Source organism: Phasianus colchicus, chromosome 2 (assembly GCF_987193195.1).
Source record: "Phasianus colchicus chromosome 2, bPhaCol1.hap1.1, whole genome shotgun sequence".
Taxonomy (NCBI): domain Eukaryota; kingdom Metazoa; phylum Chordata; class Aves; order Galliformes; family Phasianidae; genus Phasianus; species Phasianus colchicus.
Window position 1 is genome coordinate 73,105,622 of NC_143437.1, and position 17,684 is coordinate 73,123,305.

Sequence of the window (17,684 nt, forward strand, 5' to 3'; positions counted from 1 at the left end):
TTTTGAAAAGGCTGAACTGGAATTTTAGTCATAGTGGAATCATCTACCATAAAACTGCCCTCTGAGTGCACATTTAGTCACACATTAAATTCATTGAAATGGCTTGTAATATTCTGTTATTAACAACTCACCTCCATTCTTACATGGAGAAGAACTTCTTTAAGGTAAGGGTAAGGAGCACTGGAACATGTTGCTCAGAGAGGTTGTGCAGTCTCCAATGTAGATATTCAAAACCTGTCAGGATGCTACCTGTGCAATCTATTGTAGGGTACCTGGTTTAGGAGTGGGGTTGGACTCAATGATCTCTTGAGGTCCCTTCCAACCCCCGTGATTCTGTGATTCCTTATTTATGTCAACATTAACAACTGCTGACAGGTTATCCAAGTTTCCTATAAAAAAATAAAAGAGATTGAATAGATAAGAAATAACTGAAAATTACATGCTTTATACAGAAATAAAATAAAATAAAATAAAATAAAATAAAATAAAATAAAATAAAATAAAATAAAATAAAATAAAATAGAGCTTAATACAGAATATGACTCCAGTCAGTGAGCTCCTATGGTATTTCATAAGCTCTCATTGACTATCACAGAGAATTAGACCAGCAAGTTCCTGGCTCCTGTGGGGAGAAGGGGATGATAGATGATACTATGTAAAAGCTTCTTCTGTCTACTTGTGACAGGTGCAATATCAGGGTACGGTGAAAAGGGAAAACAAAATGGAAACAAACCAATCAAACAAAAAACGATCTGCAAAATTTTTAACTTGCCACCAATAGGAATCTCCCCTAGAACAATTAATCCTTTGTATTTTTGATAGTAAACTGAGGGCGAGATGAATCAGCCTCTCAGGGTATTTATCTCTTTAATGACTACATTAGTTGACTATGTGTCCAGATGATACTTTTCTGACAAGATACCTAAGTTTTAGATTAATATAATCTAAAGTTTTAGGCTTAATATAATTGAGATGAATCCTACACACTGTAATACACAGCTGAATACTGCCAAATAGCAAGGCATGCATAGTCTAATAGTGATGAAGCTGGCATAAATCTTGAATGGAATAGAATTAAAGGAGAATATTAATCCAGTTTTAGTTGAATGCTTTATTAAATTTTACTTATCTTATATTTTAACAAATGTTTCCAAATATAACTTATTATCTTTCTTAGAAAAGGCAGCACATATGGTTCTATTTGATAGCTTCAGAATGAAATGCCAGCTTGCATAAGTATAGACTTAAGGAAATTTTCCTTAGAACCAGTAACATATGAGGTAAGTAATTAATAGGATTTATAATTATTTATTATGTTCAGGAAAATATTAGGAAAATATACAATATCTTGTGTCTTTAATTTATCCATTTTGTTCTCTCACACTTTCATTAAGTCTTATAGGTCCACTAATTTCAGGAATAAAAACCAGAGCTAATGCTTTTTGGCTACAGTGAAAATACCCCCTTGAAATGTCTTTTTGAATACTAAATCAGGAGTAACTTAAGGACCACTGGCTTGAATAAATGTGTATTAAGATGATACATTTCAAATTAGCAGATATGTTAGTCAATTTCTGAAAAGCTGGACGTTTGATACTGACTGTATTACTTTATTCACTTTAAGAAGGTTATCAGAAAAATAGAAATTGTTTGAATTAATTAAATCTAATCAAATATATACTTTTTTAGGAAAGCTTTTAAATCACTTGCTGGCCTGATATCTACTGCTTACCATTAAAAAAAAAAAAAAAAAAAAAAAAAAAAAAAGTTATGACTATCTCAGAAGAAGAAATAAAAAAAGGGCTATATGACAGTGCATACAGTAGGGACTAGGAACTAAACTCACAAGAAGACGTGCTGCAAGGCCAACAACAACATAAAGCACAAGAGGCTTTCCTGTTGCACATTCAAAACCAGAATTTTGTTTATTGACTTATCTACGTTTGGCAGTAGAAAATACTGATGGCACTGTATTTAAAAATTACCTTTGTTATTATTTCTTGTGATCTCCTTTTCTATTGCTATAGTTTGTTTTTGTTTTCAGTGGAGATACAGATTTATTTCATGAGTGTTACTGAGAAATAAATGAGCAATAATGTTTTTCAGTCAAACTGCAGGCTCTTTAAATTATGCAAGCCTTGACTTTGTAGGGGAAATCTAAAAAGGTCTGGTGACTTCTAGCACATTTAATGCATGAGGCTGAGCTTTAAGCAACTTGACCGGGTTAGGAACATGGATGACAACTGACCTACTGTAGTAAACATACTTAGGTAAAACAAGTATTTGGTGACTCAGAATTTCTTTAAAGTTAAAAGTATTATCTGAATTGTCAAGAAATTCAATACTCCAGATTAGTTGTGCTTTGTTCCCAGGAGCCTTCATGTCTGTCCTTCTCCTCTGTGTTTTCTTCTGGATCATATGAATCTTTAACATGAGGCTAACAGTATCAATAATTTTGGAAAAGAAAGAATTGAAATAAACATTTTTAGATGAATTATGGTTGAAGCCAGTGAAGATGCTACTTTTAAAACTATCTGACCCTGTTTTCAGTCACTTTTAATTTTGTACTAAACTTCAGGAAAGATAATTTGTTTGTGAAAGTTATCTGCAGCAACTGAGATGGATTTTTGATACTCTTTAAAACAAGACAAAATGTTACTCCATAAATATGGAGAGTACATTGAAATTCACAACAGAAATTATGTAAATTTCTTGATCAAGACTTGTATAAATGAAGAAGGTAGCACATGTACAAGAACTGTACTTTCAGCTTCAGAATCTCCATTTTGTAATGCAAAAGATCTCATGGAAAAAATAAAGGTATCACAAAAGATGTTAAGACTTTGTAGACTTGAGTGACTAAAACTGCAAAACAGTCTGTATGCTATGCTTATGTTAAGCTGTGGGTGTTTTCTGTGCCACTCCATGGCTGGGAATGGTACCCTGTCTCTTCCCTGCTTAGATACCATTCTCAGAAAGAGAAAGGTGCTTTAGCAGAAAGGAAAGGTGCTCAGAGAAAAATTATAGGTTTGGAGATTATTATGCTGTGATGTTGCTGGGGACTGAGCAAGGATCCCTAGTCTGTAGTGAGAAATTTGAGAAGAATGAGATCTAGATTTGATGGATTAGAAACATAAGACTCAGATAGCCAGCAGTTCAAGACAGATTGGTAAAGGAAGGAAGAAATAGGTAGAAGACAGACTTTACTGGAGTATATGTGATATGATAATTATGTCACACTCCAATGCAATGAGAGGATGGCCAGCTGATAGAGTGACTTGGTACTAGGGAAAGAAAACACGTCACTTGTATTACCCAGACTGCTTTTTCTTCAAAATTGAAGGGTACATACTAAATAAGTAGGCAGAGGATGTTAAAGTAAGCTGTTCTGATGATGTTTTTCTGCCACAAAACATCTGTGGTGGTATTTTAAGTCATTGAAAACTAATTTTTCTTAATGGTCATTATTAATAACTTCTTCATTTTTTCCTTCATAATTAACACTGTGGGTTCTCATGAGAAATCACCTCCCCTGATCTGCTGGCTACACTTGTGATGCAGCCCAGGATATGTTTGACTTTCTGGGCTACAAGCACACACCACTAGCTTATGTTCAGTATTTCACCCACCATGCTTTTTTATAATTCCTATCTCAGTTTAATTTAACAGGGTTATAATCCCTTTCTTTTACTAAGATGATGGGAAGATTGTAATTAATATTTATAAAACATTAATATATTGAAATGATTACTGATATAGAGATGCTAAACAGTTATTTGTCTTATTTTTAAATGAAGTGAGATGAGGCTTATTTGCCAGAGAATCACACAAAGAACAAGATAAGTAAAATAAAGTGCTAAAAGTGACAGTGGACCATGGGAAAATGTTATTAGAAAGTACAACAAATAAGTTCACTAGCAAACTTGTATCTGTTTTTGTGTTGTTGTTGTTTTTGATTATTATTATTATTATTTTAATGATTGGGCCAGCAGATTTAAAGATGATTTAGGAATTCTTTATTCTTTTCAATACAGTATTATTGTAATCAAGTGTGACTGGTTACATTCCATATTTAGGCTAAAAGAGGGAATTTCTGAAAGTGAGCTTCTTTAGTCTACTTAGAAGAACACAAGACAATGTCCAGAACACTGATTAGACTAACAGCACCCCAGCAGTTGACTTACTAGAGGAGTGTCTCAGATACTGTATCTGAAATAAGACAGTGAGAGAGATTCTAGTTATAAGGAGATGTCAAACATACAGAAAAAGATTTTGATCAGTTCATGGAATTGAATTGCTATAGAAACAGAACCTAAGCCATTTAATTTTTTTTTTTTTTTTCTTAAGTAAGCATATATAAACAACTGTAGGATGTGTTAGGGAGCGTGATAGTGTCAGACACTAAAGTTATCTCAACTGAAGAAGGGTTAAAGGAGTCATCTGTCTTTGTCTATTGCATAAGATGCTCTACGTCTGATAATGTTTTAATTTAAAGCTTTAACACTTTGATAAGACATCTATTGGGTTCAATATTTTTTTTCTCTTTTTGATGCCTATCTCCGCTTTGTAGCATGGGATGAAAAGATTTCATAAAACATAGAGATTGGTCACAACTAGAGATAGGATATTAGACACCATCTTATAAAGAGTCTTTTAAGATAGGACTGATTCATCACCAGTGCTGAAGTCAAGGAAATATTTCCTATAGGTTAAATCCTGGAATTTTTGTCTCCCTTCTGTGGGTTGGTACTCTAATTCCTAGAATTCTCTGTAGTGTTTCAATTAATTTAGTCTCTAAGTTTACCTATATTTAAGCCATGGCAACAGTTATCTCTTTTTTTCAGGGGATAGTTACTTTTGAAGCTTTTCCCTTTCCTTTTATTTATTTATTTTTATTTAACTTAAAACTTTAGTCTGTACAATGTGCTGTGTTTTGCACATAAGCTGTGAACCATAAGGAGAAAGTTTCTGTTGCAATTCTAATGGACTTTTGTAGATGCCTGAACATAACTCAGATGTTCTTGTGCTTTGGAAATATATGATTATTCACATTACAGTTTTAAGCAATGTTTCTAGTTTTCTAAATGAAACAACCAGGGAGATTTCTCTGCCCTTAGTAGCCATGTTTATAATTTTTTTACTGGTTACATTATTTTCCGTCATGTGAAAGAGACACACGTGCCAGTGTTGTGCTGTTCTTGTTCAATTTGCAAACGCTAAGAGAAAGTCTGACAAATTCAAATGTTTACATCATGCTAGTTTATCACCATCGTATAGGTTAAAAAGTCAACACATCAACTGCTGTGATTTTTCCAGCAGAAAACAGGTGTATGTTGATTACTTCGGCAGCAGAGAAACAGTGACTTAGGCTCCCACTCATGGTGTCATTATGGTATAAACTAACTGTTGAAAAATGGTGACAAGCTGTGATGTGTAGAGAACTAAAGATAAAGTTTCCAGGTGTCTGCACAGTTCATAGTGTGAACGAGAAAAACTTTTACATTCATCCATAGAATTTTGTACTACATTACACTTAAGACAATTTCATTTTCCTAAGTCATGATAAAAGAAGGAAAAGACAGGACAAAAGAAAAAGAGAACTGGGATCTCATGCCAATATAAGTTTAGATCCAGGCAAAAAAAAAAAAAAAAAAAAAAAAAAAAAAAAATCAAAACAATAAACTGTGCTTAAAATAGGGCATGTTCTCATGGGCTGTTCTGGATAGGAGCCCAAATCTTCAGTTTATTTTCTGAAAAGAAACCACCTGCAGAAAGCTGATAAATCAAATAAACATTCAGTAAGCTTTGTTTAACCATAAACATTTCATACCCTGATAAAAGCAAATGGATTATGATAACATCAAAGGGAAATATATTATTGATTAAATAGTTTTATATATTTCTTCCTAAAACAGAAAGGTTCTTTGAAGATAATTAAATAATATAAAAACTATGCACAAACATAAAAATAGTACTTTGAAAGCATGATGTATTGATTTTTCTGTATCATTGGGCTTATAAGGAGTAATGCAGTACATATACTTTGGTTACCCTGGGCAATTAAATTTATTTTAGCTAGATTTTTTTGTTTTTGTTCTTACTTTTATTTTTTGTTTGTTTTAATTATTTAAATTAGTTTGTAATAAAAAATCTAAGCCATAAAGAACTATTTCAAAATGCTCAAATGCTTTTTCCACTAAAAATAAATAAATCATTTGAAAATATGTATTATGAAGATTGCATTAAGGGCTATAGAAGAGGAAGAAATATTTGTAATATGAATAATCTTTATAGTATCAAAAGGAAATAACTAAAATAAGTATATGTTTACCACATCAAATTATGTCTACCAGACACAACAAAACATATATTCATCCATGTTATGGATGATTAACAGCTAGCATTGTCTGTCATAATGGGAAATAATAAGTATTGATTAATATTTCTACACAGACACACCTATGTTGATAGGGATGTCTGAGAAATTATATTTTACATGTACTGTGTTTTTACATGCTGTTAACTATACAAGTATATTTTGTTGCTGATGAACTGATCTCACTGTATTATATTGGAAGAAGAAATGAAAACCAGTTCAGTGACTGGAAAAATTTCTTGCACTGCTTTGCTTTTATGTAGACAAGACAAAAGATACAGAAGATGAGGCAGTGACAGAGGGAAAGGAACACATTCCAAGAAATATTTTGGTTTGCATAGTAATACATCATTGTCATGGAAAAATACAGAGACCATCTGCACAGCCTTTTCCCTGTGTGGTATCCACCTTGATCACTACAGTGCATGAAAGCAACAGGAAATGTGAAATTTTTGGTTCCTAAAATGAAAAAATGTAGTTTTGCAAGAAAAACACAGAAATGGGACTATTACTGGTCATCCTACACAGTTACACTTACTACACCTTATCTTTATTGTTAATTATAGGCACCGCTTATTGTTGTAGTAGTCTCTCATTGCTCGTCCTCTGCCGACCGAGGGCGCCACTTGCCAGCGAAACCGACCCCAACCGGGCCGGGACCAAATGCTCACACAGACCCCAGAGTGTGTGAGGCAAAATGGCGTTTATTAAAATGTGGTAGGCACTTAAATATTCTTGTCCCGCTTTGTCCACACCCCTTGCTTACCTGCTGTCCTATTGTGGGGCAGCGTTTGGCAAGCCCTGAGCATAGGAAACCTGACCCCGTCACATACCGTTTCCTCGCCACGCCTACTACATCTCCCCCTCCCTATGCTCAGGAATATCCCGTAACAGCGCGATCGCAACGCGAGTACATCTCTCACAACTGTTCCTTCGTTTTGTGATACAGAATCCGTTGGTCCATAACTTGCCACATGATCCTTGTGAGGCAATTCTGGAAACACATGATTATGCACGGCAAAATGGCCGCAATACAAATTATTGCGAGCAATACTAGCGCAACTACCTTAATAATTTTCGCAACCCATCCTCCAAAGTTGCCAAACACACTTCTCAGCCAGTCCCCGATGGGGTCGTCCTCCACTTGGATCTTCTCCGTATGGTCTCGCAGGGCTTTCAGCGCTTTATGGATGGATACACTGTGGTCGCTAAGATTGAAGCAACACATTCCTTCTAGGTCTTCACATCCATGCCCCTGTGCCAGGAGCAAGAAGTCGATGGCTGCTCTGTTTTGCAGCACCGCATGCCGAATGCTGTTTGTGTCTTCTAGCATCGCATTCAATATTAATGTTGTTAAATTCGCCTGCTTAGCTGACCAACATGCTAGGCGTTCTATCTGAGCCAAGCTCTGTGCTGCAGCAACCCCAGGGGCGAAAAATGATGCGAATATCCGTGCTGTGGCACTCCATAACTCTACCTCATCGTTACAATTCTCCGGGAGAGGGCTCGAACGCTTTCGGCGACGATGGTGACCCGTGATGCTCGGGCCATACTGCATCCATGTCGTGAAATTCGGAGACAGTAATGTCAGTTCCCCTAGGTAACAGGGTCCTCCTAAGGCATTGTGCGGGATGCCCTGCCAGGCTCTATCCCCACAGATCAGGAAGATTCCAGGGGGCAACGCCTTAGCCGTTTTGTTATTCCATAGCACCTCGTTGACCCCCCGTTTGAAAGTGAACCCATACCCATAAAAGTCCCAAACTGCCGTACAATTAAATGAGGATCTACCGCTAGATTTAGAAAGGACCCCACCCTTTGACAAGCAGGTTGTATTGCGCCCTGTGAAGACCCGTGTTTCATTTTTGGTATACCCGCAATAACCCGAAGTAATGGAGAAAGCCTCCGTGTTCACAGGACTGACCACAGTCCAAGAGGTCTCGTTGTATGGCTTCAGCCGCGGATCTGTGCCTGCCCACCGGGCAATTAAGGCCTGCAGTTGTATCCGAGCAGACACACCCCGCAGGTAATCTCGCCCCAACAGGGTTCCCGGTACCTGCGCTACCAGCGGGGTCAGCAGGACGGGCTTCTCCAGGGAACCGTCTCTGTTGACCACGATTATCTCGATCTGCTTGGCTGACCTCCGCGTTGGAGCAGTTCCCCCCACTCCCGCTATAGTTTGAGTGGCCCCCGTTGGCCACGTGGGCGGCCAGTCGGACTCCGCAAAAACCGTCACATCCGCTCCTGAGTCCACCAGGGCGGTAAGGAAAATAGATCGCGGCCCTGGGGAGCCAGCGGGAAGCTCCGTAATTGCGGCTGTAATCTTCACCAAGGGGCGCTCCCCGCAGCTCAACGATAGCGCAGCTAGTGGCAGGCCTAGATCCAAAGCCCGCCTTTCCTGAGAATCCCGTGAATCGTAAGAGGGACCCTCATCCCCCCTACCTCGAGATCGCAGCCCACGAGCTCTACATTGCGGTGCAGTGTGACCTCTCCTCCCGCACATTTGGCACACTATACCCCCGTTGCTCTTACACTGTGCCTTGAAATGACCTAATTGACCGCACCTGAAGCATGGCCCAGGCGGGCGATCTGGACTCTGCCGCCCGGCAACCCCATGCGCTAGCATCACCTCAGCTACCGCTGCAGCAACCTCGCTTGCCACTGATGATTGAGACTTTTGCTTGTCCATCACATACTTAAGGACCTCACCGGGGGTGTGGAACCTGTCTGGCGCCGCCCGTAATAGAGCCCGTACGTCCGAGCTCGACTTTTGATAGAGGCAATCCAGGATCACGGGGCCGTGCACTGCCCTAGGCAGCTCCGATCCCTCCACTGCCTTGATCAACCTATCCGCAAAATCCTGGAAGGATTCAGTGGGACCTTGTGCAATCTCCGTCCACGGAGTAGACGGCTCAGCATTTCTTGCGAGCCTTCTGAACGCCTCAAGGGCAGCGTCTGTAGTGGCTATTAGTTCCCCGGGCCTCAGCTCCGTAAGCTGGGCATGTGCAGTGATCATACCCGGCGTACTACCCGTCAATCTCTGCAGGTTAGACGCGTGAAGCGGATTCCCCTGATCGTTCTGGGCTGTAACCAGCATTTGTCTAAGTCTAGCCTGCCATTCCTCCTTCCAAAGCGCATACTGCACCGGTTTCAAAATCATGCGCATCAGATTCTCAATATCGTATGGTAACAGGGGTCCCGGCAATATTAATGTCTCCAAGGCGTTCATTGTCAGGGGGGACTTCAATCCTTTCTTTTCAACTGCCTCAAGCACCCTCGCTATCGCTTTCGGGTCCAGCGGGACCCAGATCGGGTTATCATCATCGGAAATCACTACCGGAAATGCCTCCGGGTTCGCAAGGCCCCGGTCTTGTGCCTCCTCCTTTACTTTAGCCCAATCAGTCAGCAGACGCCCGTCCCTCCCCCCTTTGGGACGAAGCCCCGCCCTTGCCTTTTCTTCCTCCAAAGAAGGATATAACGACCGCGGAGGGTAGGGCGGGGGCGGAGCGGGCGGAGTGGGCGGAGCGGTTGGTAGACATGCGGTCGGGAGTTCCTCTTCCCCGCCCTTCGCCGCGGCGACCGTCGCCATCTTGTCCGCCACGCTTTGGTCGTCAGTACTGCAAGGTAGCAAAGACCCGCCCCCCGGAGCCCTTTCCACCCCTTTTTCCACCTTAAGCTTACCCTCCTCTTTAGCCGCCTTAAGGGCTCCAAGTATCAAGCCCCAGGTTTTAAGTTCAGCAGCCTTTTGGTTATTCATGGCGCGTTGGCATAAAGCCGAGGTGAGCGAATCCCACCTACCCGAATCCAGCACTTGCTGAGGGGAGTCCAGCTCCCCTCCCTTTTTTAAAACCGAAAGCACCGCGGCTACCTCCTTCTTTGAAGGGGTATTTTTGCCGCAGTAGTCCTTACAAAACTGCAAAAGTACCTTAATAATCTGTTCCATGGTTACACACGCGACCTGCCGCCACTTCACAGGCTCTTCTCCGCGATGTGTCTTCCGTGAGCGACCTGCCGCCACTCCGCAGGCTCTTCTCCGCTTCACGGGCACGCCGGGTGGTTAACCCTCGATAGGCAGATCACGTCGGGGTCACCACTTGTAGTAGTAGTCTCTCATTGTTCGTCCTCTGCCGACCGAGGGCGCCACTTGCCAGCGAAACCGACCCCAACAGGGCCGGGGCCAAATGCTCACACAGACCCCAGAGTGCGTGAGGCAAAATGGCGTTTATTAAAATGTGGTAGGCACTTAAATATTCTTGTCCCGCTTTGTCCACACCCCTTGCTTACCTGCTGTCCTATTGTGGGGCAGCGTTTGGCAAGCCCTGAGCATAGGAAACCTGACCCCGTCACATACCGTTTCCTCGCCACGCCTACTACAGCTTATGCACTTATTATTTGACTTTTACCAGAAAATAAATATGAATATTTGCCTTCTCTGAAGAAAACTCTGATTGAACTGAATTTGTGTATCTGTGTTATGATGATATAATGCACATGAATACAACTTTGTGAAATATGACATTCTATACTGCATAAAATTCAAGGTAAATCTTTGTGGTTTATGCCAAGGCTCACTCTATGACAATGTAAACAATGTAAACTACGAATGGAATGGGAGATTTAGCAACAGGAACTTTTCCAGTGTGATAGCACTGCTTTAACTACACTTTTCCAACATTGCTTATTTCAACTTTGCTTTAAATATGTTTATGTAAATCTGACACTTGCATGAGAAACATCCAACAGAGGTATAATTCTAGCTCTGCATATTTCTATGACTATTTTGAAATAAGATACTAACAAGATTCTAATTTTATTATTTTTTTAACCAGAAGACATAAAGACTGCAGAGATAATTTTATACTAGCGAACTGGATCTAAATCTTTACCATTTACCACCTATTGCTTTGCAGCATCAGTTTAGCTAGATTAAGTATTCCGTGAATTGCTAGATATTTAACTTGCTAAAAGTAGAATTGGAACATTTGAATGTTTCAGCAGGAGGCCTCTTTTTTGCCACTTAGCTATTCAGAGTCTCACATTGCCTAGTGTCAATTAATGTAAAAATGACGGATGAATAGCTTTTAGGTAAAAAATTAAAGTTGTATGTTCATTCATTAAAAATATCCAGATTTTAAAGTGACCTATGCATATTAAGAAAACAAATGTTTTGGCTGCTTTTACTTTCTAAAACTGCATGCATAGTGCCAGGCAAGATTCCCATGCAGTGGCACAAGGCTGACATCGTTAAAAATTTAACATAGCCTCTAAGATGGTTTTGATTTACTCCAAGTTGTCCTAACCAAATAGGTGGAAAATTTACATTGGCTATATACCATTCCCAATAAGTGACTTGCATGCGGCCATGAAATTTGTATGTCATTTTGAAAATCAAATATGTTTGATAGAATAGATGCATGGGATCACCACATGCAAGCAAAGAACATTCTGGAAACATACATGTTTTTCCCAATCTGATCTGTGTTTACCCATGTCAAAATTTGAACTGTCTGTACTGTCAAGTGAGTGCTGATCACCTCTCAAAGCTGATTAATTTCATCCATTATTGACACTTATGAAATATCTTTATCGGGAATACTGAGAGTCTAGGTGACAAAGCTGGGATTAATTATCAAAACATCAGATGGTCAGGGAAAAATGAGAAATCTAGTATGGTAATTGGGAAGTTTCTGATCATCAAGATATGAACATCTTTTTCAGCTACTCACTAACCTTTTCTGCTCTCTTTGCATAACTCTCTTTAACATAGGGATAAAATAATTACTCGCTGTGTGGTTTAACAGAACAAGAAACTGCTTTTTTTTTTTTTTTTTTTTTTTACTGGAAAGGCATTTTTATTACGTGAAAGGAAGCAAATTTACTGATGCAGTTCTTTCATATAAGCCTGCAGTTGTCTACATACTATGGATGTATTATACACAGTGGCAGAACTAAACACTCTCAATCAAATGTTTTCCTTTTCAGGAGCTCCAAACAGGAACTCTATCTTTTTAAACATTATCTGTATTTCTTGCTACATTAATAGCATAATTTTATTCATTTCTATACTTGCATAGGTCTAGAACCAGGTCCTGGTTCTCCACCATGTTAAAACTTCTGTTTACATTTACTTCTGAAATGGCCCCAGATCTTATGGTGAGAGAGAATACATCATTGTCAACCACCATTCTTCATTTATTATACATAATTTTATCATTTTCTTTGCAAGTTTTCTATTGTGTGCACTTCTTCAACTAATTGTAACTATAATTTTGATGTGATAAATTTACTATTGCAGTAGTAACAGTTACAAATACACTGTTTGGAAAGAACATTGGCAGAGCAGGTCATTGAGACAGAAGAAAAAAAATATATCCAGTACTTCAGCTAATGCTTATAAATCCTTTAATGTTCCAAAATCTGACATTTGAAAAACATATGTTTAGCCCTACTAATGGTAAAATTACACTTTTCTACCTGAAAAGCTTTGTTTTATCTTAGTACCACTGGCTAGAAGAGCAATCAATTGAGAGTACAGAATTGAGTGGCCTACAGAGGACAAATGGGAAAAATAATCATGTCATACTAGAAGATTAATGCATGAGTCCTACAATAACCCAGTGGGACATTATATTGCTATATTGTTTCTATGAAGAGGTTGTTCTTCTGGAATAATTTGGTTTGATAAGTGTGAATGATCATAAAGAATAAGAATATTGACAGGACTTGTACTAAAATTAAGCTAGGATGAAATTATTTTTAGTGCTGTTTAGTTTTCTTTCAATTTCTCTTAAAGTTGTGCATCTAACAAGTCAAACAGCCTAAGAACTTATAGTGTAAATAATCATCTTAGTCTCTCAGGAGATAAAATGTCACAGATCCATCTATCACTGGAAGAGGCATGACCTGACCTGTTAGATCCTACTTCACCTCAGCTACCTCCTGTCACTGCACTTAACAGTTACACCTCACTATGTTCCTATAGTAGTTTCCTTTTCCTCCCTATACTTTGCCCCCTAGTTGTCATTGCTTAAGAATGCGCTTTCAAACTCAGATTATGGTTCAAATTACTAGTGAACCTCAAGTGGGGAAAGGGATACATGGAAAGATCTGGAACTTTTTTTTTCTCCTTTCTGTTTTGGGTGTGTTCATGTCTTCTGACCCACAAGAGTCTTTTTGGTTGCAGAAGCAAATTCAAACACAGATTGGGTATAAAGTTAAAGAAAATAGGAGATAATTGATGCTCAAATTCCTTTAAATAAATTAAAATATATTGAGAAAATATGTAAGTAAATCCTTTTCTTCATTGCTGTGGAAGTTCTGTGAAAATTTTGTATTTTTCCTTTCCTTTTTCGACGCTCAGCCTGTATTAAGTTGCAGGCTAGATAGTAAAATGTGTTACGCTGAGAAATCTTCACTGCTGGACAGTTTTCTAGTAAAGTCTACCAGTTTTCAGCTGACTAATCTTGACATTCTTTTCTTGTTATATTTTCTTTAAGAAAAAGTAAATCTTTAAAAGTAAAATGTTGTATCCCTGTGTAGTCAAAGCTTCTATTATACTAAAGAAAAATTTTCAAATGAATGGGGTTTCAGAGGTGACAGATACGGTTAGTCACAGAGGATAAGTGTCATAGCCTATTGGCTCTGCTATGACAATCAGCAACTGTGATTATCGGTGTAGGTAATTACAGTGATATACTTAACAATGCAGTAAGATGAATGTGATGATGAAGGTAAAATGAACTTACCTTCTCATTTTCTTCTAAATACTTCTAAATACTTTTGAACGCAGAAATATTTAGAAATATTTAGAACACAGTGAAATCTTTTCCTAAAATTTGTTAATGTGGGACTTCTTTTTTTTTTTTTTTTTTTTTTTTTTTTTAATGGAAACAGCAGATTCTGGAAGATTCAGCAAAAGCTGCAGGAAATCCATGCTAAGCTCCAAATTCTTTTGAGGCAGCAGATTTTTTTTTACCTATAGTTTCCTATTGTCTAAAAGCACGATTACTAAACAGATGAAATTGAATCATAAATTCTGAAGGAAAAGTGTGAAAATGTAACAATTACTGCAACACAGTGGAATGAATCACACAGCCAGAACTTTAAAAAGAGGGGATATACATAGCCTTAATGGAAATAAGAAAAGGAATGGATAGAGGAGACACTTTTTGTAGTCTATTTTTACATCAAGGGTATTATAAAAGTAAATCAAATCTGAAAAAACATACAATTGATTGTATATTTTTAGAATATATTAGTCAAATATCTATGTGAATTTTATTTAATGTTCTATTCTTCACTCAGCCATGAATCTTAATTCTAACCTCTTTAAAGATAGCCATAGAAAAACTGTTAAAAAACTTTATTCTTTGTAAAGAATAAAGAGTGGATGTAGAAATTTATTTTGCACATTTCTAACATCAAAGTAATCTCTGCTGTAAGCAGAGGGACATACTAGATAATTTCTGGAGATCTTGCCAGCCTAAAAAATTGCATGATGATAAATGTGCATATGTGTGCACATATGTATGTTTCAATAATTGAAATACTTTTGCGACCATTTCAACCACTGCATTCAAGATTCTGACCTGGAAAAAAACTTTAAATCAACATGTGAAATTTTCTAGGAATGTTTTTATATTAAGGGAAGATATTTCTGACCACCATCTTTAATGTTAAATATTTTAAGCATTTCTCATGTTAGGAAGCTGCAACTATTAATTAAGGCAGTTTGTGGGAAAAAAGTGACATTAAAGATATTTTTATTTGTAAAATATGCAAACTCAATGTATATAGACAATATCAGACTTACTGGAGTTTTTAGCCATTCTCCTATTCCTATTATCTCCTGATGGTATGCTGTACACAGATGCACTACGTGTTCCTGTTACTACAGTAAGAAAGATGCTCACATAGTCTCCTACTTATATCATTAAAATACTCATTCCTTTTTAAAAAAGGATGGAAAATTACTTGTAGAGGACAAAGTTTTTTTAAAGTTCAAACTCCCCTAAGCTCTTAAACTGGTACTCAGACACTGACTAATTACTTGTTTGTTTCCAAATTTTAGTATAAAGCAAACCTTTTTTCAGACTACCTGTCTGTAAGTGAATTAATATTTTAAGTTGCACTATGCTATTTTAAAATTGCTGTTAAAACTCAGGTTTAAATAATGTCCATTTTAGGAACAATATTTTATTAGTAATTCTAATGTATATCATATAAATCTTGGAGTGGCAAAGGTCATATTTTAAAAATTATTGTTATGAAAGGTCTTTGAGTACTGAAAAATTAATAGAAATAGATATGAAATGTTCATAGAAGAGACCTAATGCGCTTGTCTGGAAAGCCTTATTAAACACATGGAAATGTACCCAGCTAGCAGGAGATATCCATGAAGGATGTTATAAGATGGTTTCCCTGGGTATGTTTCCTCTCAGAATGGCAAACTTGTTAGTATGCGAGATGTAATTCAGATGTTCATGAAAAAAAAATTAGGCTTTTTGCTTGTACTTTTATCTCAGTCACAAATCAATTTTAACTAGAACCTAGATAAGGAAATCTTCTCTGAATGGCATCTCTCTGTACCACGAAATCCTGGAAAAAACTAAGTTTATTTTCTTATTTACAATTCAGTGAATAGCACTGTATTAACAGAAAGGATTAAGAACACTTTTTTATGCACTCTATACACAAATAGAGTAGTTTTCTGACGTACGAAGTTGTGCAAAATAGAATGAATATACTTTTTATAATAGTTAACATCCCCGAGCAAATAGTTATAATTATCAGCCAACCATTTGCAGTTTTCTGAATAAAACTTTTTTTTTTTTGCCCTTAGAAGTTTCAAAAAAATAAATAAATAAATAAAAATGGAGTAATGTGAAATCATTTCTAAAAATTAAATTAAAATTTCATTTATTTTTATAACAATTAATATTTAATTTTAATTTTATCATCACACCAAGAAAAATAAATAAATAAAATCACAGTGATTAAGATACTAAACAGCAGTCCCACTATGATCCATGAGGTACACCACTTGGCACTGACCTCCACCTGGACATTGAGCCACTGAACACCTCACTCTGGGTACGATCTCGTAACCAGTTCCTCATCTATCCAATTATCCACCCATCAAATTCATTTCTTTCCAGTTTGGAAAGAGAGGTGTTGTGGGGGGGACTGTGTCAAAAGCCTTCCTGAAGTCCAGACAATGATATCAGCTTTTCCCTTGTCTGTTGAAGAGTCATGAAATGTGGCTTGAAAAATTTCATGATCACCGTCATCTTGAATAAATAAGTCTCTCTGTGCATCGGAATTTCCAATTTTTTAAAATGCAACTGTATGTATAGATAGAGAAAGGACTGAACTGGATTTAATATACTTTACCCTATAAACACTTGCAGCCCAGAACACAAACTTTAAATTGTAGTTATTTAAAATAAATATTTCACAGAAATTAAATTAATACATGTATTACAGGTACATGAAAGCTTATCTACCTCAAAGGTGGCAATCAGTTCCTACTTAAAATAGATGGTAGTTCCACATAACAGTTGTTTGTGTCAGAATTGCCAGTTCTCTTTAAAGCAGATGTGTGCAGATTTTAAGATGATAAATGAAGTATTAAAATAGCTATTTCAGGCAGATATCCTAATCATTCTGATCTTCAGCTACAGTGAATCAAACATTTCACCTGGGGCAAATTTCAGTAGGAATCATAAGCTTCTAATGGCCATGTTTTTTGCCTAACTCAGAAATATCAAACTGAAGACTGTATTTGCATATAAAAACTGTCTGTGATGAAAATCGCTAAAACCAGTGAAAAATGTTAGACTTATCAGCCCCTGTGAATTTTAATTGGCTTTTAAGACTAAAAAATATGAAAAAAGTTTCCAGTAAAAGATATTATTTGAAAATGATAAATACTGAAAAGATATAGCTGACACAAGGAAGTAAGAATAGTTACTGTAATTGGATACCGGGTCATGAATGAGAAAAAAAAAAGATATGAGAGATTAAATGCCTTATGGAAGAAAAATGAGGCCTGAGAGAAAGAAGGAGAGTCTAAATGCGAAAATGAGATTGCATTACTGCAACCTGTCTTGAAAGGCTTGAGCAGCAGAGATAGAGGGCTGCTGCTCTCTTAATAACCTTACTGGTTTCCCTCTTCCATTCATCTCTGTTATTTTCCCTAGTAAGCTAGAAAAAATCAAGAAAAACATGCAAAAAATCTTCCTTTCCTACCCTCCTGCCAAAGTATAGAATAAAATAAAATAAGTTAAATAAATAAATAAATAAATACATA

At 37.3% G+C, this 17,684-nt stretch overlaps 1 protein-coding gene across 1 annotated transcript; it reads right to left on the minus strand.

Moving 5' to 3' along the window:
• Positions 1-7,060: 7,060 nt before the first annotated feature.
• LOC149919111 (uncharacterized) lies at positions 7,061-10,557 on the minus strand. Its single transcript, XM_090135993.1, has one exon. It carries the CDS (start codon positions 10,314-10,316, stop codon positions 7,296-7,298), a length of 3,021 nt encoding a protein of 1,006 aa, XP_089992119.1. The 5' UTR covers positions 10,317-10,557; the 3' UTR covers positions 7,061-7,295.
• Positions 10,558-17,684: the final 7,127 nt, after the last annotated feature.